Source organism: Phoxinus phoxinus, assembly GCF_949152265.1.
Source record: "Phoxinus phoxinus genome assembly, chromosome: 11".
NCBI classification, from domain to species: domain Eukaryota; kingdom Metazoa; phylum Chordata; class Actinopteri; order Cypriniformes; family Leuciscidae; genus Phoxinus; species Phoxinus phoxinus.
In genome coordinates, this window is record NC_136886.1 from 7,045,465 (window position 1) to 7,067,740 (window position 22,276).

Here is a 22,276-nt window from a genome sequence, read left to right on the forward strand (position 1 = left end):
TCTATCTATCTATCTGTCTGTCTATCTATCTATCTATGAACCCTCATGTTTTACCTTGAGGTTACCTTGAGATGTCTCAAAGACTCATCTATGACAAATTCAAATGAAAGGTCACAAGTCACAGCAGCCTACATATCAAGTAAAGACAATCCAGCCATTAGCTAATTTAATTTACATCCAATAAAACTTTTGTGATACCCAGATGTAAAGCTCCATAATGTCAGTGTTATCATCAACCAGTCTGAAAGCTTCAGAAAGTCTGCAAAATAGAAAAAAGAAACAAAATTAAATTAACTGAAAAAACACCATTGATAAATTACCAAAATGACAAGTTCTTAATATTTCAGCAAATTATTTTATTGTAATATAGAGGCCAACTAACTAGATCCATGTACTGTATCTGTAAGATAGATAGATAGATAGATAGATAGATAGATAGATAGATAGATAGATAGATAGATAGATAGATAGATAGATAGATAGATAGATAGATAGATAGATAGAGGCCTAATTAAAACAATTCTTTAAAAAAAAATAATGATGCATTTTTTTATATTAAACCAGCTTTTTTTTATAGATTTTTTTCTTACTTAAATTGATGCAATATTCAAAACAGAAAACGCTTTTTAATTAATTATGTAGTTTTCTCTAAAAACATTAGGTAGGTAGGTAGGTAGGTAGGTGGGTAGGTAGGCTACAGTAGGCTACGTGCTGCACAGCGCCATGAAACTGAGACCGCCCCCAGCGCGCAACGCCCCCTACTCACGGTCCTCTTTCTTGAAAGTTCACTTTTGATTGTTCCTCATCGTTGTAGGCCAATTTAGGCTCTGGTAGAGTGGTACCACCAGATTATATTCAAATCACTGAATAAATCAGAGTAAGTGGGAGTGTTACAGACTTACAGTCTACAGTGCAGATCCTCCGCGAAGCCAATATGACCAAGCGCAAAGGAAAAAGTGCCATTAAACAGGACGACAGTTTGCTGCTCTTGGAGACGCCATCTGTAACACCACAGAGAGGATTTAAAGAATATGCTGTCCCTGCCATTGTTATCTTTATTTTCGCTGTCGGGGGATCATCGGCACTCTGGTTCACCATTCAGCAACAGCAAACCGTCGACAGTCTCACAGAGACAGTCAATGCAATGCAACTCAGGATAACCAAGTTCCAACAGCAGTTGGGGATGGGTAATGCACAGGTATTTGATTTTGGGATACTCTACAGTTAGTTAAAACAAGTGTTTTCTTTTTATTAATTACCTTTGAAATAAAATAAATAAGTTTCCTTACTTTTACGCACAGGAAACAATTTGTGCGTATTGGAACATTTTGTACTAGCACATAGTACTTGCTCAAGTTTATATATAATTTGTAATTTGATTGTAAAAAAATACTTAATAACAAGACTCAATGCATGCCTCATGTGCCCTTTGAATATTCCATTCGCTGAATTGTGTCATGTGGCTCCCAGGCCATTAATAGTCTGTTCTGAGCAGGATCGTGTTTCCTTTTGCCAGGCTGGCTTGTTTAAAGGACTTATACAAATGGAATTCAAACCAACATGTAAACGTGAGAATATAAATAAACATGCAAATTACTCCTCCATCTGAAAGGTGGTCAGCACTGCATTAAGGATCAGAAATTCAATGTATTAATGTAACACCAATTGCCAAGCAATCTAATTCACTGATGATCATTCGATAACTGCAGTACTAAATGCTGTAAATTCTCTTTTAAAGCAAAAGTTTTGTCTATTCTGCTTCCTATAAATGGTGTACACCATCATGCCATTAACTTTGGATTAAAGTGCTCATTTTCAAAAAATCTTGCCTAAATAATGTTATAGTAGCACAATTATCACTTTAAATTAATAAGTTCATTTTATTTTAATTGAATGAATTAAATGAAAGAAAATGTTACTATTTTAAATGCCAGTGCTTTTACAGCAACTACACTCAATGTGTGCTTTGTGGAAAACACTCTAGGAAATCTTTCCAGGTCAGTTGAGTGGGGGGTTCACCACTTGGCGTTATTGGGAACATGCTTTTACAGCTTAAATTTCATTTAAAACCTCATGATGCTTTTAAATGTCAGTGGTGTTGGGCTGTTCAAATGTATTATAATACGATTATAATCAAATCAACAGTATAAATTTTAATTACCGATTTCTTTAAAAACATTAGTATCTAATCATCTAAAGATCAACACCAGCATTGTTTTTATAATACCTTCCTTTTGAAAATCAACTGAATAATAAAATTATTAGTGTAATTGGTTGTCAACAGAGCGTCTGAGCCACTTATAAATATATATTATAATAACAGAATGTTTATATTCTGAATTATTCACAGTGGTCTTGTATGAAATGAGTATGAAATGATAATCAAATTACTATAACAGATTGAATGTATGATTGATGAATTTTCTGATGCTAATTGCAATTATAGATTGACATTCTGGACTGAACAACACTAACAGGCAGCTAGGTTAGGCTCAAGAAATGGCTAATTGGATGAAATGTAGCAGAATAATAAGATGAATAATTGAACTTCATTGAAATTCAAATATGTTGTCTATATATCTAGATCGCCAATGTGGGTGTTTTTGAAGAGCGTCTACAAACACTGGAAGAGGCCTACTCACAGGCCCAAAGAAAGGCAGACGTCGCCCTGGCCACTTCCGAAAAAATCAAATCTACTGATCTTCAAAGCCAAGTCTGGTCTCTTCAGTCTGAGATGAATGGCAGACTTTCTGAACTCCAGCAAGAGTTTGTTTCAACTCCAGCCTTGAATGCAGTGGTCAAGAATAAGACTGAAGAGATTGAAACTCTGAAGCAGAGGCTTAATTCTATCCTCACTGCTAACACTGAGGTAGCTGTTACCATTTCTGGGCTCACAGACACTGTTTTGGTCACCAAATCTCGTCTCGACGAGCAGATGTCTACTGTACAGGGTCTCACATCTGAATTGGAGGAACAAAGAATGGAACTTAAAAGCTTGAAGGAATATTTTGTTAGAAACAAGAAGGCTCTTGAAAGGAACAGACAAGAGGTGATGGACATCAAGTGAGTAGGGGTTTTGTGGGATCATATAATGGAATTCTCTTTAGCATTTTGGGTCTTATCAATTTGGTGTTGTTACTGATACTTATTATTCTTAATTCATCTTTATTTGGTCTCTCTACCAGGGATCTGCTGGAGATGGAACAGACAAGAAGATCCCAAGCTCTTGAGGAGCAGCTTGTGGCTGTCCGTAGGAGTCTGGAGGACCATCAGAAGAGTACTCACAGCCTTCACTCTCACCTTGCTTCACAGCTTGAGATCGTCCAAAATCAGGTATAGTACTTACGGTTTCGTTTTTTTTCCATATGTGATCATTTGGGCATTTGGCACAATGTTCTTTATGTATTTCAGGTGGTATCTGAAAGCCAGCAGCCCAGTTCAGAGGAAAATATTCCAGTAGAAACCCAGCAAGTGGAGCAAGAGGCAACTCATGAGGAAGTTCCAATCAAGGATCAAAATGATCAAACCGTTAATGAGGAGGAAACCGTAGCCGAGGATGTTCATGTTGAAGAAGGGGTGCAAGTGGTACCTGAGGAGAAAGAGCCAGATGAAGAGGTTCAGTTCCACAGAGAAGAACCTGCTGAAGAGCAAGCCGATGTGAAGAAATTTCCTGAGGAAGCTGAAGTAAAAAAAGATGCATCTGAGGAGCAAGTAGTATCTGAAGAGGATGAACAAACGGATGAGGTAGGTTCCCACAAGGAAGAAGTTGAGGAGGAAGCAGTAACTCAACAGGATGAAATACCTGTGGAGCTGCAGGTATCTGACGATGAGGAACCAGAGGAGGAGGTTCAAGTCCTGGGGGAAGAAGAAGTTATTGAGAAGCAAGTAGTAACTGAGGAGAATGCGAAACATGAGGAAGTTCAGATCAAGGATGGAGATGCTTTTGAGGAGCAAGCACTAACTGAGATGGATGAAATAACTGAGGAGATTCCAATCCAAGAAGAAGAAACTGTCATGGAGCAAACAGAAAGCATTCCTTCCGAGGAAGACCCAACTTCCACGGAGGAGATGGAAATTGAGGCAAGTGAGGCTGAGGCTGTGGAGAACTTCTCACAAGATCATGCGGTTGAAGATATCAGTCAGGAGGAGACACCACAGGAGCCACTAGATGAAACTGTGAATCAGAAAGACTTGGAAGAAGAAGTGCCAGACTCTGAGAAGGAAGAAGAACCTGCTGAGGAAGAACTAGATGAAAAAGACATTTCAGCCAATGAAAGTTACTAAGATAACGATTCAAAATAAAAGACTTTCTGAGGACTTTTAAATGATCCCAATTCCCCACTGAATTACGTGAAATACTTCACATTGTTGAAATGTTCCTCAGTCTTACTTTGTACTCAAAAGTGAACTTTGAACCTAGCAGCGATTTTTAAAATCCAGTGATGGATTTGTTTTTTTAGTGATATCTTGAATTGCTCCGTTTACACTGATAAATGATGTAGAGAAGGTTGATATTGTATTACTAGGTTACACATTTAAAGAATTGCATTTCATACAGTGGTTTGCCAGTTCACTAACTTAAATAAAACTGCTTTTTATGTTTTTTACTATTTCCATTTCCCTACCTCTCTTCTGGTGTTTAGTTGTCAGTTGAAATGGGACACGTGCTGTGTGTGTTTATTTGCAGCTCTTAGGTCAGGGGTTCAGGAATGTGCCGCTGATGGGCACTGGGGACATGTGTGTCCCATTTGTAACTATAGTGCTGATTTAAGCTCATCAAATACCTGAAAGATGAGATGTGTTGTGCCCTTAAGCAAACCACAATTCATGTTGAAACTGAAATTTAATGAAACAATTTGATTATCTACAGTTGAACAGGAGTAGAAGTGATAAATGAGAATACACCAAGATTTAAGAATAATACCAAAAAAGGTATGCATTTTAATCTATGCCTTAACACTTGAAATATGAATAAAAACGAATTAGGAGTTTAGCAACAACAGTGGTGACAACATTGATCTAATTCTTCAAATAATGCTTTTTTGTATATTGGAATTTATTTGGGTCTAAGAAACGATAGCCAAAAAAAAAAAAAAAAAAGTCTGCTTCTAATATATGCATTTAATATAGCAAATATATTATTGCACATGTATGCACATGTATCTAAAAGTTAAAACATTCCAATATTATGGGAAAGGCAGAATTTGAATGCAAATTCCCACAGGTTAGAACATTTTTAACAGTGCGTGAAGTGGACCATATTCTGATTAGCTTCAGTTAAGATTATAATAACATTAATTTTAAATTATCTTAATGACGCTAAAAAAAAAATGCTTCAGGAAATTATGTACTTTCTTTATTATCCTTTGCGAAATATGACCCGGACATGTTTTTGACAGGATTCGCGGTATCCGTGAATGTCGAGACTTTTATTATGAAAAAATATCGGCCGCCCTTGTTGTACGCTTCATAAGTCAGTTCGCTTGTAATGTGCAATGCGGGAAGGTGTGAGAGAGAGGGGTTCACTGTCTCCTCGTGCCTCAGTCTTCCCCGCACTGAAACTTATTAATGATACCAGGGGGGTTACAGTCACCTCGGGGGGTTTCTGCAGTCCGAAGCAAGTCAGCTCTCTATCTGTTATTGGGGAATGAACGACGAGAAAAGCCCGGATAACGACAAGAGAAACTCTGGGTATACCAGGTAAAAATGAACCACTCACCGGCTTTTAGCTCAGAAATGACCACGACAAACAGATTTGTTATTATTATTTTGTAATACATTTTTTTTAATGACAAGACAAACAGAACCCGAGTTTCCTGCCTTCCAACACACTTTTTAAATGTAACGTAGAACATTCGAATGACTGAAATCGACCCTTCGAATCACTGTGTAAAGACTGGAATACACCGCACGACTTCTGAACGAATCTGAACAGATTTTAAAATACCAGGCATCATACACCTGCTGACTTAGTAAATGTTTACAGAGGAAAAACTGCGCATCATACAAAACGACTGAGGACACGCACCACTACTGGGGAGTCGACTCCAAGAAAAGAGTCGATTCCTCGACTCTTAAAGGGTTAGCTAAGAAAGTAGGCTCACCATTGGCCGACGCGCTGGTCATGTGCGAAAGAAAATGAGAAATTACAGAAACATAAGAAAATTAATGGGTGAATAAAGTTGTTAGTTTTGTGTTTTTTTGCGCACAAAAAGTATTCTCATCGCTTGATAAACTTATGGTTGAGTCACTTTGACTATTTGAAACATTGTCTTTACTAACTTTCTGGGCCGGCAAGTTTCAATTACAATAGAAGCCTATGGAGGAGTAAGACAGCTCTCAGATTTAATCAAAAATATCTTAATTTGTGTTCCGAAGATGAATGAAAGTCTTACGGGGTTGGAACAACATGAGGGTGAGTAATTACTGACAGAATTTTCATTTTTGGGTGAACTATCCCTTTAAGCTTGTACTGTTATTGTTTAACACAGGGTATTAATGCATACCTAGTTTTTTGTGTAACTGACAGACGTAGTCTTGCCTGAAAAACCAACACAGAGTCTGATACTGTAACATCCTTCTTCATGTGTTTTTATGTTCCTCTGTTCACAGTATTGAGCAAATGCTGGCTGTGAACCCCGGGAAGACGCCCATCAGTCTGCTGCAGGAATATGGAACGCGGATAGGCAAGACTCCGGTGTACGACCTGCTTAAGGCTGAGGGTCAGGCCCACCAGCCCAACTTCACCTTCCGTGTGTCTGTGGGCGACATCAGCTGCACCGGCCAGGGTCCCAGCAAGAAAGCTGCCAAGCACAAAGCTGCCGAAGCTGCCCTAAAAATGCTGAAAGGAGGAATGCTGGGAGGGATCGAAGGAAATGGGATGGAGGGAGAAGGGTTTGTCGGAATTGATATGGAGGGAGAATGGTAAAGATATGATTCTGTGCTTGGAGTCCATTTGATCAGAACATGCATTACATGAAGTACAGAAATAAGTTGACCTACTCTTAAAAACAACAACATTAACAGAGGTTTCTCTCTTTACATCGTGTTGTAGCTCTCAGTCAGAGATGAAATCATCCAATTCAACACAACAAGCTGAGTGCAATCCAGTTGGAGCTTTGCAGGTGAGCGATCATGATCAAGATCCTTGGCCTTCACTGAACTGCAGATTGTGTATGTGCTTAGTACTTCATAGATAACAAGTCAAAGAAAAGAGGGCTGTGTGTGCTGCTTTTTGATGTAGCAATTAAGCATGCATAATATATAGACTGATATTCGTGTTTTTTAATTTAGCGTCAACCACTTTAGGCCAGTATTGGCGGCAGATAATGTTAGGGCTTACATCCAGTTTTTATATATATATATATATATATATATATATATATAGCTATATATATATATATATATATATATATATATATATATATATATATATATATATATATATATATATATATATATATATATATATATATATATATATTACACGCATCTATACACACACACACACACACAGGTGAGACTCAAAAAATTTGAATATAGTGCAAAAGTTAATTTATTTCAGTAATTCACCTTTGGCTAAGCCCCGCCCCCCTTAGTTACTGTTGCTACCTCCGACAACTTCATCTGGGCTCTGGTTTGGTATCAACATGGCTTATGCTGTGACAGCTCTTCCTGCTGAAATTTGATCAAACTTTTATAAAGCAGCAAATAAAGTGTCCAATAGAAGTAGGCAAAAGGGGCTGCAGTGTGCGTTTGAAGGCTATATTCAAGACATACGGGTGAAACGCAAGCAACAACAAGGCATCCAAATAGAGGCAAAAGCATAACGGTCACAGTCAAAAAATGAACCACCGCATATCCTAATCGAGACGGAGGCTGGGACTAACAATATCGAGCAACACTGTTCATGCAAAGCTGGGTAGGTCTCTATTCACTTCTATAATCGTTATTACAAAGCAAACGGACTACGCGAGTATAAAGTTGTATTTATTAGCAGCGTGTCTTAGCGTATCAACAATTAGGGTAGAGAACAGAAATCATAACATAAACAGCATAAAACTGTCTAACTAGTATAACTTCACAGTAAGGTTAAAAGCAAAAATAGAGCACACAAAAGTGTTGATCTTGAGGGGTTTCACTGACTGAGGACGTCCACACAGTTTAATCCAAAGATGACACTTGTCAGTATTTTACTTCGGTTTTGGGAAGGGAAAAAACGGACACCCCCCTCCAACCTCTCTGGGAAACGCGTATCTGTGTTACAAATGCCCCAGGCACAACGGTTAACCATATTTTTGATAAAACTACGACGGCAATAGCCTGCCGAGACCAAAAATATGAGACGCCTGTGTTAAAGTCAATGGAGCGCTGTGAAAAAGTGTCGGACCCTCTGTGGGAGCTCCTTCTTGGCTGCGCTGTGATTGGTCAATCTACATTCTAGGGCGTGGCTTAGCCAAAGGCGAATTCAACTTAAAAGGTGAAACTAATATATTATATAGACTCATTATATGCAAAATTAGATATTTTAAGCCTTTATTTGTTATCTTTTTTGATGATTATGGATTACAGCTTATGAAAACCCCAAATTAAAAATATTGTGAAAAGGTTTTCATAGCTGTAAGCCATAATCATCAAAATGATAACAAATAAAGGCTTGAAATATCTCACTTTGCATGTAATGAGTCTATATAATATATTAGTTTCACCTTTAAGTTGAATTACTGAAATAAATTAACCTGCACAATGTTTAAATTTGAGTTTCACCTGTATATGTTTATATGTATATGTGTGTGTGTGTGTTTTAAATATTTTTTTGTTGTTGTTGATAATCAGCCATAAAAAAATAATCCAAAATAAAATGCAATTTCCACAGGAACTAGTAGTGCAGAAAGGCTGGCGTTTACCCGAGTACACAGTCACACAAGAATCTGGACCTGCACACCGGAAAGAATTTACAATGACCTGCAGGGTGGAGAGATTTGTTGAGATCGGTATGTACATATTTTTTTTTTGTCTATAGTCATTATTTCTAAATATGCAATCCATTCAAAGGATTAAATGTCTGTTGTTTTGATGTTTCATTGTCAAAACTGTCTTCTTAATTGTGTTACATTGTTCTGAAGGTAGTGGCACATCAAAAAAGCTTGCTAAAAGAAATGCAGCGGCAAAGATGCTCTCTCGTATCCATGATGTACCAGTGGACATGCGCAGCAGCCATGAGGCCGAAGCAGAAGAAGACACCTTCAATACGGTAAGACGGGCATTATTTAGTAATGGGGATTGTGCAGTAGTCTCAATTTCAGTGTGGTTTCAAGAATTTGCCTGTTTAAAAATGAATCTTCTTTCAACAGCAAATGGGCGGCAGACTAGAGGGAGGGAAGTCTAAAGGTCTGGGCTGCACGTGGGACTCTCTGCGGAACTCAGCTGGAGAGAAAATCCTACAGCTGCGCTGTCATCCTCTCGGCCAGCCCGACACCAATGACTCCAATTTCTGTTCTCTGCTGAATGAACTTTCTGAGGAACAACGCTTTGATGTCAGCTACCTGGACATAGGTGAGATACAACCCTGCTTTAATGGGATATTGAAACCACTGACTACTTTGCTCATGTGAATAAGCTAAACGAGAGCCTGAACGAGATTCTGAAGATGGATGTTTTTTTAGAAATGTAATCTTATTTGTACTTTATTTGTTCACTCAGAGGAGCGCAGTTTGAGCGGCCTTTACCAGTGTCTGGTGGAGTTGTCCACACAGCCGATTACCGTCTGCCACGGATTTGCCTCCAGCCTGGATTTGGCACGTGCCAGCGCTGCCCACAATGCCCTTCAGTACCTCAAGATCATGGCAGGGGGCAAATAAGCCAGAGCAACAGCTCACCTGTAACTTTTTGTTTCCCAGGGTAAAATAGGAAAATCAGGTGAATTTAAGTTTTACTCTTCTACCACCAGTTCTGTGACGGGGCTTGTTTGTTTGTCACAGTAGATGCACTGCAATGGTCTGCAAGGCATAATGGTCTGTTGAGTCCCAGTTGGAGGATGTACTGATTGCATAATTTTCTCCTTGAATATGACACAAAAAGTCTACCCTTGCTCCACAGTGCCTCCAAACAAAGACTGGGTACATTATTCATTTGAAACCTGAGGACAATTTCTACACAAATAATTTGCCCAGAAGTCTTCAACTTTTAACTTTCCCTCTGATTTTCTTTTTCCATTTAAATTATGGCATAGATACTGTATGAACTTGATTAAACTAAAATAGATGGCATGACTTTTTTTTTTTAACTTTGTAAATATTTGACTTTTGTATATTTTAATTTCCTCTTTTTTTTTTTAGTAATAGAAGTTATTCCTTAACATTTATTTTGTCTCGTAGAATATATTTGTAAAATAAAGTCTTTTTCTCAGCCATTGAAGATATCATTTTTAATGAGAGCCTGACAGTTTGTGGTAAATATCTACCTCTGTGTAATTGTTTCTGCCTCCCAGGCTTCATCCTTACATTTGGACTGGCAAAGATTGAACTCTGTATTTGAGAGTAACTGTAATTTTCATATTCAGTATAATTTCACGAGTTTACATGTTAATGAAATCTGATGTAATATTATAATGCGTATTTGGCTTGCTGTCCGGGGGGAGGGCTCCGAGCTCAGAATTCGGCCCGACCCCAGAGTACTCCCCCCATAACTTTAGAGATCATAGGTATCTATGAACGGACCCAGCCGAATGTGGGGTGAAGGGGTGGAGGTGGGATGCTGAGAAATTGGTCATGAGACAGGAGGTAAGGAAAGGCTTTATTTATACTGGCTCCTTCTTGTGCTGATTGGATGATTACCTGAACATGCTCCTCCCGAACTTTGTTACATAAAACTTCATATAATTGATGACCAACAGTAGTACTGTGACAACATATGTAATTTGTAACAAATTGGTTAATCTCTAATCTATTGGATATTTTATCTTGAACAATAAACTTGAAATTGACATTATCTTTTGTATTGATTGTGGCATTTAGTCCTTTGTCATTTAGCAAATTCAATTAATCCTAGACAACAGTATATTACTAGAAAGTGGTCCTGTTGTAATTACTTAACATGCTTTATTGCACCACAAGGGGGCAGTAGAGATGACTTTCGATGTCAGTAGTTAACCCGAAGAAGAATGTTCATGCTAATACGCCATTTGATTAGACATGATTCTACAAACTGAAACCACTTGTTTTGTGTTCACATACTTGAGTAGTTTCAGGACTTTGCTTCAATGACAGCTGTTTTGAACAAGGTAAGGCGTAAGGGTTCAACCAGCCAACCAAAACTCCATAATTCAAATAAATTATTTATTACTATTGAGTATTACAAATAAAGGCAACATGTACTGCTGCTCACTCATCTCAAGAATAAAACCAAAAAGTGCACAGAGTGAAAAGCCAAACACAAATAAAGCTAGTTAGAAACCAGAAGTTAATATTAATCACTGTAGGCTGTTAGTTTACATGTTAAAGTCAACATGAAAGCAATAATAATGCATGCTCCAGGGGCCAGTTGCATGTTAGTAATCTTACTTTTCAGATTCAAATGAGACTAATCAAATTTTTTATGTATCAGACATTAAAAAAAACTTATGACCAGTCTTAAAGGGTTAGATCACCCACAACTTTTACACATTTAAACATTGATCAGCCAACATACACAGAAGCTTAAAGGAATAGTTCACCCAAAAATAAAAATTCTGTCATAATTTACTCACCCTCAAGTTGTTCCAAACCTGTATGAATTTCTTTCTTCTGCTGAACACAAAAGAAGATATTTTGTGTTCTGATGATAAAACGACCTGGGTGAGATTTTTGGGTGAACTATCCCTTTAAAGAAAAAATAAATTAGATGGCTAACTTGTACGATTAGTCTAGCGGTTTATGCAACCGGCCACTGGTCTTATTGTGCATGGGTCATCTGTACAGGATATTCCAATGACCTGTTATCAATCCAATAATCCAATAAATTCCTGATGGATAAAACCGCTTAGAACAATGTGTTTGCAAACACCATGTAGACTTAAAAGGTATTAATAGACACTTTGTGCTAAGTTTTGATGTTATGTTTTCTCTGGGGTGAAGAGGGAATGGTGCACATCCTCTTCAGCATATCCACTGCTGTCTGACTGAAAACTGTCCCCTCGCAGAGGCGACGCTGGGAAAGAGAAATGATAAATGTGTAAGAAAACTGATGAATTTAGGTAGTCAAGACACCCAAACAGCAACATAGTGACAGCCCAGATCCGGCCCACATCTGAATCCACTATGTTGCTGTCTGGGCAGTGGGCTCCCAATTCTTTTATCAACTGTTTCTGTGAACAAAAACGACAGTTTGCAGATTTTCTTGTGACTTCCTGTTAGGTTGTTTCCCCATGAAATGGTTTAGCGATAAGGCAGACAAGATAAGCTGGGCCAAATTCTAGCATTTTACTGCAATGTGTTTTTAACAAGTCAGCACAACACCTCCCTTTCTCACCACATCAACACATGCTGCTTTCTGTGAACTTTTAAGGGTGATTTTGCTTATTTTGGTGATAACACTGCATGGCTGAGAAACAGATATTCACTTGACTTGGTTTTACTTAACTGAAAAAGAATTAGTCAAATTAGTGGCTAAAATTTGCCTCACATATTCTTATCATGGTAAAGGCTACTCATGTTACTTACATTTTGAATGCTGTGTCGAAACAGACAATGTGACTGTGGAGCAGAATTCTGATGAAGTGGCTTCCTCTTCCTCTGCACTGTGAACCTGAATTGAAACCCTATACTTAATAACACCACAACAGTATAGAAAACTAGATGTTTACATTGTCAGGATAATGTCAGTGCTGTTTTCTTGCTAATGTGTTCTCTATGGCTTTCAAATTCTTGACCTGAAGTAAGAGCAACAGTAAAAGTGTAAAAAGTAATGGTACAAAAGCTTGCAGCGTTAAAAATAGCAAGAAGCCGCATTATAATCTCTATGCAAGGGAGGAACACGAAGAGGAAGTTTGGAGGTGGATTTTGCAATAAAGAGTTGAGTAATATTCTGTTAATGACGTCTTATGGGAGAACTCGCGTGGGCAAGCTTTTGCTCTTGCCATAAAAATGCATTAAAATGATTGGAGATATCGTACCTCTTCCAGTTCAAAGGAGTTGCCTTGTTTGCTCAGGTTTAGTGGTTTTACTGGGCTTAGGTACCTCTTGATGTTGGATGAACACTGCTCCTGTGTGTCTCTGTTGGGGAGAGTTGTCTCATCCTCCCATCCAGTGACTGTGATCTGACATAATGACCTGTGTAAATTCATTGCGTTCGATTGTCTTACAGAAGGTTTATTTGTCGTCTGGTGTGCAAAAGGTGAGTCCTTGGCATCCATACTATTTGTCTGTAAGCAGCGGTAAGGTGCCTGATTGACACATTCAACAACCTGAGGACATATGATATCGTGAGTAATGATAGGGAGAGGTTCCAGGGTAACGTCGGATCTTTTCGAGTGAAGAGAAGGCAGGGAACCACCTTTGGACTCCATGTCTGTTTCTGGCTCCTGGCAAGGTGTACACTCTGCTAATGCATGCATGAGGTTGTGTATGTTTTCATTTGTCGTCTCGGATGGCGGATGACAAGGTGCAGGCTCAAAATAATCAGTCCTTTCAGTGTTTTCCTCGTATGTCTTCTCCTCAAGTTCTTTCTCTCGCTCTCTACAAACCAGTCCAAGTCTTGTTCCAAATCATCTACTTCCATTTGAAGGCATAAATCTTGGTCATTAGCATCGTCATTTTCTGCACTCTTCTCAATTACACCTGACAGGCTATATTTACGCTTACGAGGTGAATTGCTTGGTGACGTGGAGTCCGAGCCACGGGATCCCGTGTACAAGCACATCTTGGAGATGGTGTCTTTTAGTCTTTCAACAGGAGAGCGCGGTTCACTGCGGACACTGGTTCGAGACATGGTCCTCTCCACGATTGGGGAGCTGAAGGTTAACTGGGGTGGCGCAAGCTTCTGAAGTGGCGTTCGGGACACGTGGGAGTACAGCGAATAGAAAGCATTGGCCATCGCCGTCAACGCCTCTACTTGTCGGAAACGACCTGTGCCAAAACAAGATGAGCGGATGTGACAATGTCTCTAAAGTAGTAGTAGTAGTAGCAACATTCAGTAACTCTGTGATTCCTTACTTGCTAATGAAAGACAAGGGTCTTCCTGGCGTATCCTGGTGAGTTGGGATTCAAGGAACAGGCGGAAATTGATGCCTCTGAGCTGGGACGGAAAGTTGAAGAAACGGACTGGGATGCGGGCAGTCACCTGTGGTTCCTCGCAACCGAAGCCCAGCTGGAAAAGGGTCTCCTCTGCATCTTCGGCACGCATCTGGAGGACCTCAGACACACTGGTGGATTTTTTTAGACATCATGAAAAGCAAAAAAAAATGTTTTTCAAAGTATGTGAGAGAACTCTGGTTCAGGTAGACGTGCACGGAATCTATGCCCACAGAATTCCAGTGCCTGTCATTCACAAAGTTCTACACATTCTTCATGCCTTGCATGTTTATTTGCTGGATAATTTGCACAATTTCATGATGCAGATACAAATAGGAGTGTAATATGTCAGTCCAAGGAATTTTGTTTATGTGAAAAAATTGAACAATTCAGAAAATGTGAAAAATTAATCAGTTTCAGGGTTGGCCTTCTTATTATTAAGAGCCACATATTCCACATACATACAGGTTATTGTAATGCGAGTGGCATAAATGTACTACTTAATTATGCATTACTCTGCATTTGCAAGCACTTTTTTTAGTTTTTCCAAAACCATTTACAGCTTACCTTCATCAGAAGAACAAATCAATCTTAAGCATGAAAGCAAAATGCACAGTGGAGGAAATTGTTTCGTTTTTTACTTGTCAGGCACTAAGCTGGTAACCTTTATCCAATAGGCCGGCTAAATGAACTATTATTTGGTCCATTGATTGTCTTAGCCATGCCCTTACCTGGAAGCAGTTCTGCTGGTAGTGGTTGAGAAGGCACTGGATGCGACACTCTGGCCCATGTTGAACAATGGCAGGTTAAGCTTCTGTTGAGGAGTGCTGTAATAATCAATGTAAATACATCGAAAGAAGGGATTTAGAAGCATAAATGAGTTATCATGAGCCAGAGAATGAAGGTGGTAAGTCAATGGTGCGGCAAAGTCAGCCTGTTTCTTACCTAAAACGTGGCGCACCTGATGCAGCATATAATGCATTAGCTGTGAAATAAATAAGTGAGAGAAAGAAAATTACTATGTACAATACCCTTCAAATGTTTGGGTTCACATTTTTTTTTTCTGAAATTAATACTGAATAACTAATACTGAATATTTTAAAGAAATTATTACTTCTATTCAGTAAGGATGCATTAAATTGGAAATATTTATTGAGGAGTCTTCTTTCAAAAACATTTGTCAAAATCTTCAACTTCAGACTTCTGATAGTGTATAGCTTAAAATAAACACACTTCTGTCCCAAAAGACCATTTATTCATTACTTCCTGTATCTGGCCTTGTGCAAGTGTGTTACTTTCCGTATCTAGCCTTGTGCAAGTGTGTTACTTTCCGGATGTAGGCCAAGAAATGATGTAAGAGTGGCTCATTATAATAAACAAGATATGCTGGAGAGTGAGGGGAGGTTCGCTCTAAAACATAAATGTAGCGCTGCTTTGTACAGTATATAATCACTGCCATGACTGACTATGAGACCCTTGCTGATAAGTACACTCAAGGAAGTCACTCAAGAAAGATGTTTGACATTACAAAGAACCCAATTATTCAAAATGTATTAAGGCGACACAGGGGTCTGGCACAAAATTGCCTTTAATTAGAAGTTAGCCAACATGTTGTGGAATATAATGCATCGAGGGTTGCTAACAAAATAAATTCTATGAGTATAGAGTTTAGTTTATGTGAAACTATTAGTCATTCAGCAGACATTTTAGAAGAGAACGGCTCATTAAAGGTGATGTGTGTGTTCTTTTACATTGTTAAAACACTTCCAGCTGTCATTATACCCGAGTTACTGTCACCGAGTTACTATTGTGTTGCTTCTACTCACCTTCTGCACCCAGACTCAGATCATCCTCAAAACTGGTGCCTGTCCTCAAAGGGCCTGTAGGGTTACATTTGACAATTTTAGGAGGATTTAGACGTGTCGCAAAGATGTGATCCATTGGCTATTAGTCAGTAAACACTGGTAAGCCTGCACAGAATCGGTTTCGAAAAAGCACAGATTTCTGCAAAATTCTACTGGACAATGAACATCATTCATTATTTAAAGCTGTACACATCCCGCACCTCTTGCGTGTTTTTTTTTAATGAATTTGATCTATTTTAATACATTCAAATAATTCCATGGATTTTACTGTACAATCATCCTGTAAAATGTGGAATAATTCAATTCGCTAAATAAACATACTAAAAAACAATTTTTTTATGTAAAAATGCAGAAAATATTCTGTGACGGTTATGTTTATGGGTAGATGATATATCTTTAGCTCAGTATAAAAACCATTACACCAATGTTCTCATATAAAATATTTCAACCCACCTGTTGTTAGGTGACAGCTTTTGGCAGGACTGGCTTCATTCCTACAAATAAGATGGAGAGAAGAAAGTGAGAGAGACAGAGACCGCGAGAGAGAGAGAGAGAGAGAGAGAGAGAGAGAGAGAGAGAGAGAGAGAGAGACTTTTATCAAGTCTGAATAAGCACAGGTCTGTGGGCGGGTTGTGGGCATGAAGTAAGATACTGCGATAAAAATAGAAACAAACAGACACGCACATAAGACGTATTTCAATCCTTGTGGCAGTATGTACCGGTAGCCCTTATTAAACAATGTCATAATGATAGATTATTAGATATTTTACTGATTATTAGACTGCTTGTCACAGAGACAAAAGTCGCTTTCCAAGCCCTGTCTCGCATCTGACTACTGCTGCTGTGAATGTGATTAAATATCCTATTAATTTACAGGCTTTGCAGAATATAATTCAATAACCTAAATGTTACATGTGCATTTAATGTTAAAAACTTATTTCCATTCCTAAGAGATTGGAAAAAAAATTTGTAGATCCTTATTTTTGGAAACCCTTTCTTCGTGGCTTCTCTAGGAACTTGCAAAGCCTAAACAGTGAGAAACGATAACAATAATGTCAAGTTTTTCTGCGGTTTCCTGATCCAGAAATAAATAAATAAATGAAAACAGATTCTTCCTCAGCACAATCTATAAATAGAGAAAAACAATTTAGCTCAAATATTTTTTCACTATAAGCTTTCAGGTGAAGGTACCTTGTGAAAACATTGTATTTGACCCCTAGATGTTGTTAAAGTGTTTTTTTTTTTTACCTGCATGACTGCAACAAACAAGTTCAAGAACATTTGTGGTTTTCCATTCACTTGCTGTCATTGTATTACAATTGAATCACGATGACTGTCTTTTATAGAAAGACACAAACACTCACCCACAACCTTGGAGCCAGGTTTCAATCTTTCCTGCAGAGCATCCTGTGGAAACAAAATAAAGACGCACATAGTGATCTTAGCCTGTCTGTTTGAGGATGGGTGCGTGTGTGTGTGTGAGAGAGAGAGAGAGAGAGAGAGAGAGAGAGAGAGAGAGAGAGAGAGAGAGAGAGAGAGAGAGAGAGAGAGAGAGAGAGAGAGAGAGAGAGAGAGAGAGAGAGTGTAAATGAGCTTTCTAGTTTTGGAGTTTATCTGGTGGTAACCATGTACTGTTTGTGGTCTATCCTTTATCTCTAACAGCAGCAGTTATAATGTGGCTTCATTTAGAAGTGGCCTAATTCAAACAAAGTACAGTAGCTGCAATACAATTTTATTAGCATTTGAATGCCAAATAACCTCCCGATCTAATTGTGCATTTTAATTGCTGCACATCTGATAATGTTTTGCTTATTTACTAAATAAAGCGGTAGTCCCAAATAGTATTTGGACTGCATGATTATCGTTAACAAAACATCAGGCCAAGTGGTGTTTTATTTAAATAAATATAGCACAGGAGCATGAAATAATTTTCACTAAAACACACAAAAGTAAAGCCTTCTAAACACTTAATCACCCTGGTTGCATGTCGTTTTGAATGACTTGGTTAAGAGGAAATGAGATATGCAGCTTCTTTCCATATTATAGAGATATTGACACAGCTGAACGCTAAACATTAACCTGATGCTCACCATCCACAAAGACGTCATCTTGGAGAGAGAAGTGAGGCGGCTGTTCTGCTGTTTGGCTGCGGTGTTCTGCATCTCTGACGGTAAACTTGCGGCGGCTGCTGAGCGCCCACGCCTGTCGCCTCTCCATTTTCGAAGGACTCTCCATCTCTATGGCCACCTGCCATCAGAAAGCACTACTTACAGGTTCATTTAAAAAAAAAAGTTTTGAAGTAAAATATAAGCAGCCAAATAGACAAAAATAAAACCAGAAACAAATATAGAAATTACTCTTAAATGTAAACCGAGCATATGGTACGATTCTGTGTAAACTTTGTTATACATCAAAATAAATAAATACATAAATAGTGCCTTTAGCACTTTTCACAATTCACATGTTTCAAAGCAGCTTTACAGAAAATCTTGATGATGATTTGGTGTATAATAGCCTAGATTAATCGAAGAGATATAACTTTCTGATTCCTTCCAGGACTGTCATTTAAAATGCATAATCACTAAAAATGGGACCAACAACTTAGCCCATAATCATCAGGAGCGTAGAGGTCATGTATAGACCTTATTCACAGCAGCGCCATCTTTGATGAAAGATGGCTGTGAGGCGGGATAGACATCTCTTCAGTGGGTTGTACTGTTTTTTAAATGTGTTTCTAGATTTTTCCGCTGACAAAACACTGCAAAAATATATTTCCAAGGAATTTCAGTAAACAAAAAACTCCAGACAATATAAGCTGTAGAAAATAATAAGTGATGAGCTTCATGCCGCTTTTTTACAGCGGATGCCATTGAAAACACAGTAAGTCTCGCTTTCACACCCGCCATAGCGCTGCACTAAATAAGGTCTATGATAGTGTTTTTACTCCTCTGTGGGTTCTAATGTTTAATTGGACAGTGTGCAAACTAGACTTGCTGAAATGTAGGCTACATTAATCAAGAACCTTTAATCAAGAAAGGTTTCGCGCCACCCAAATTGTTTCTAATGTCCCTAGCAATGAGTCATATTTGAAATATGTATAATAAAAATGATGGTCATGTTTAGCCAATATTTGTGCAGAAAAGATCCTGACGAAAAGTCTTCAAAACGCTGTTGCTATGGTTACATGTGAACGTCTATAGCCTACTCTATGTGTAAGGTCTGTAGACCAAATTCAAAGCAGCGCTATCTTTGATTTTTAACGGGAATGAAAGTGAGACTGTGAGGGATAGACATGCATCTGAGGGTTGTAGTCTGTTAATGCGCTTTTAGATTGTTCTGCTGACGAAACACTGCAATAATATCTTTCCAAGGAAACTTCAGAAGACATAATCTCCAGACATCATGAGCAGAGGAAAATTATTTAGGAGTGTTTTTTTTTTTTTTTTTTTTTTTTTTTACATCATGCTATTGAAAACACGGTAAGTCTGTCCCTCACATTGCTTTCATACATGGCGCTGCTCTGAATAAGGTCCACTCCAGATGAAAATCTAGACTGTAAAAAAAAAAAAAAAAAAAAAAAAAAAAAACTCAACTAATAGGCTATCTGAAAGACTTTTGAATCAAAAACAACAATTTTGTCATGTATAAATACAAATATAGGCTACTAAAGTAACTATGACAGTGTTTTGTCAGATAATGAATAACTAAATTTGTGAGCTGCACGGCAGCGCGGTTATGGTTCCCCGCATATTTTTACCGAATGTGCATAATACGCTCCCTGGCTAGCTTTTACTATAAATCTTCAAAGGCAAAACTGAGACACAGCATACCTACCTATATCATATGCTATGTAAAAATATTACTTAACACACACACACACACACAAAAAAAAAACTTCCTGAAGGCTCAAGCCTAAATTAAGCGTCATACAAACTCTGCATAAGTATATCTTTCTCACCCTCCATTCGCACTCTGATTTACATAAAGACAGCTTGCGTTATAAAGGAAATCACGCGCAAGCAGCAATCGCGTTCGATAGAGTAACACCACATTTCCATATCACTTTCTCTTAAGATACCGTGATATTGTTTATTAGTGGATTACGAGTAGCCTAGTCTGAAGTGCCTTAAACACACACATATTTCGCACACACACACACACATACACACAGAGAGAGAGAGAGACAATACGGAAGTTTATAGTTAGTCTTTTCTAAATTATGGTTTCCATTGCGCATCAAGCCTACCTTAAAAAGTGCCTCGATCACTCATGGCAACGGCATATTTCAGCGCTCTGATGTCCTGCATCCCGCTCACACGCTCGTCTTAGAGGATGTCCATCGCAGAGAAATAAAAGAAGGCAGGTTGAGAGCCATGGTCGATTGAGCCGCCAACGCAAACTTTCGTGCTGCTATACAGTCATGACGCGCTGACTGTTAAGTCTAACTGACGGAAGCGGTAGGAGGAAGATGTGCTAGAAAGAGAACTCTGTTGTGGCCGCATGGTGTAGGAAATACTGTTACACACCATTTACAGAGCAAGTTTTATAGATTGAAGCATAGCAGACATGTGCAAGATAAAATCGAGGTGTCTGAAATGATAGAAGTCTACTTTCAATTAAAAAGCCACTTGTTTTTTGTATCGGTTTTCAGTTTTATCTGTTTTAGTCATAAGCTGTCTGTTATTGTGGATTTGTGAAGTGTAGGCCTATGTGTGACATTGGCATGCTTTACTGTAAAATAAGTGTTAGATTTATCAGTGACACTGCCAGTAAACTGCAACTGACAGCTAACTTTAACTAACCCGGTTAGTCACCATTAAAACTGACAATTCTTCTATGGAAGCATTATTAATGAATTATTTTCCATGTGTATCAATTAATGTGCCCTCTTCTCTTCTCTTCTCTTCTCTTCTCTTCTCTTCTCTTCTCTTCTCTTCTCTTCTCTTTAACTTTTTGGGTGAACTATAACAACTGTGAACCAAGAAGCATCAAGGCAGGTGTGGTAAAAAAATAAAATAGGCAAGCTCTCTTCCACTGTAGCCAATGTCGTTTTTCTTTCTTTTTTGCAATATTAAAATATATAATCTTGTGTGTTTGTACAAACTTTGAGGAGGCAACTTTGATATTTCAAAAGAGTGGAGTGGGTAGAGGGAAAGGACAGGGAAGAGGTGAAGAGCGGAGGATGGGAAAGAGATGAAGGGAGAGAAATAGCAGAGATGTAGGATGGGGAGCGAGCGAGAGTGGTAGGGATTGGAGGAAGAGGAGAAGTGAGCATGCAGGAAGCGTAGAAGAGGAGAGTTGAGAGGGAGCGAGACTGAAGAAGAGGCTCAAATGGGATAAGAGCTACTCTGATCATGTTATGAAACACAGAACAGAGGGTTCAACCTAATGTGAGCAGACCAGTCTGGCCACAATTTTAACAAAAAAAAGAAGAGGAATGTCATGAGTATGCCACGGCCAAAGAATCTGTGTAAAAAGTTTCATAACACAGTAAAGGTTAAAAAAATTAAGAGGCTAGAAAGCTAGTCATTTAAAGTTTAGTAAAATCTGTAAATTATACAATATATTTCACCCTTTAAAAGTTATTTAAAAAAATGATAATAATACTTTTATTCAACAATGAGGCATTAAACTGGTCAAAAGTGCGGTTAAGACAACCATTAAAGATTTCTATTGCAAATAAATTCAGATTTTTTTTCTTCTTTCAACGTTTCCACAAAAAGTCATTCTCAGCATTGAAACTAAAATGATTTTTTCCCCCAAAATGACAGTTTTTTATGTATTTTTTATCCATTAAATGCAGCATTGGTAAGCATATGAATCTTAATTCAAAACATTGAAAAATCTTACCAAAACCATACTTTTGAAAAGTGTACACAGGAGTGTATTTAAAAACAAAAACAACAACAAAAAAAACACCATGCTAATTAGGAATTGAACAAATTCTTTAGCTGGTTTGACAAAGTTTGAGTATTTATTCAAACATCAGGATATCCATTTTCTTTTTAGTGGTTAATCTCATGGTAAGTCATATCTTTAGGATATTGAAGGTTAAAAAGAAATAGCAAAGATAGTGTTTGCAACAATGTACTGTCAAGAGAAAAACTGAAGAGCACCGCAATAGCACTTTCTTGCAGTAAATTT

General features: G+C 38.1%; 3 protein-coding genes across 5 annotated transcripts; 2 read left to right on the forward strand and 1 right to left on the reverse strand.

Annotated features, from left to right (window-relative positions):
• The first annotated feature begins 755 nt into the window (after positions 1-755).
• Positions 756-4,603, forward strand: LOC307006630 (uncharacterized protein). The gene is made up of 4 exons (XM_079627798.1): positions 756-1,198; positions 2,585-3,063; positions 3,186-3,333; positions 3,412-4,603. The coding sequence occupies exons 1-4, from the start codon at positions 935-937 to the stop codon at positions 4,282-4,284; spliced, it is 1,764 nt and encodes a 587-aa protein (XP_079483924.1). The 5' UTR covers positions 756-934; the 3' UTR covers positions 4,285-4,603.
• An 801-nt stretch (positions 4,604-5,404) lies between these two features.
• Positions 5,405-10,997, forward strand: tarbp2 (TAR (HIV) RNA binding protein 2). Of its 2 annotated transcripts, XM_079627989.1 has the most exons (8): positions 5,458-5,700; positions 6,379-6,415; positions 6,613-6,924; positions 7,055-7,124; positions 8,876-8,993; positions 9,126-9,253; positions 9,354-9,555; positions 9,703-10,997. In XM_079627989.1, exons 3-8 carry the CDS (start codon positions 6,623-6,625, stop codon positions 9,858-9,860), a joined length of 978 nt encoding a protein of 325 aa, XP_079484115.1. In that variant the 5' UTR covers positions 5,458-5,700; positions 6,379-6,415; positions 6,613-6,622; the 3' UTR covers positions 9,861-10,997. The 2 variants fall into 2 exon arrangements, with proteins under 2 accessions (XP_079484114.1, XP_079484115.1); XM_079627988.1 differs by lacking the exon at positions 6,379-6,415 and having other exon boundaries at positions 5,405-5,700.
• An 801-nt stretch (positions 10,998-11,798) lies between these two features.
• tespa1 (thymocyte expressed, positive selection associated 1) lies at positions 11,799-20,562 on the reverse strand. 2 transcript variants are annotated; one of them, XM_079627987.1, is made up of 11 exons: positions 20,379-20,562; positions 18,223-18,379; positions 17,497-17,539; positions 16,586-16,626; positions 16,094-16,147; positions 15,213-15,252; positions 14,999-15,094; positions 14,190-14,398; positions 13,151-14,102; positions 12,699-12,783; positions 11,799-12,186 (listed from the first exon to the last, which is right to left on the reverse strand). In XM_079627987.1, the coding sequence occupies exons 2-9, from the start codon at positions 18,365-18,367 to the stop codon at positions 13,579-13,581; spliced, it is 1,152 nt and encodes a 383-aa protein (XP_079484113.1). In that variant the 5' UTR covers positions 18,368-18,379; positions 20,379-20,562; the 3' UTR covers positions 11,799-12,186; positions 12,699-12,783; positions 13,151-13,578. The 2 variants fall into 2 exon arrangements, with proteins under 2 accessions (XP_079484113.1, XP_079484112.1); XM_079627986.1 differs by having other exon boundaries at positions 18,223-18,395; positions 20,379-20,465.
• Between the last annotated feature and the right edge of the window lie 1,714 nt (positions 20,563-22,276).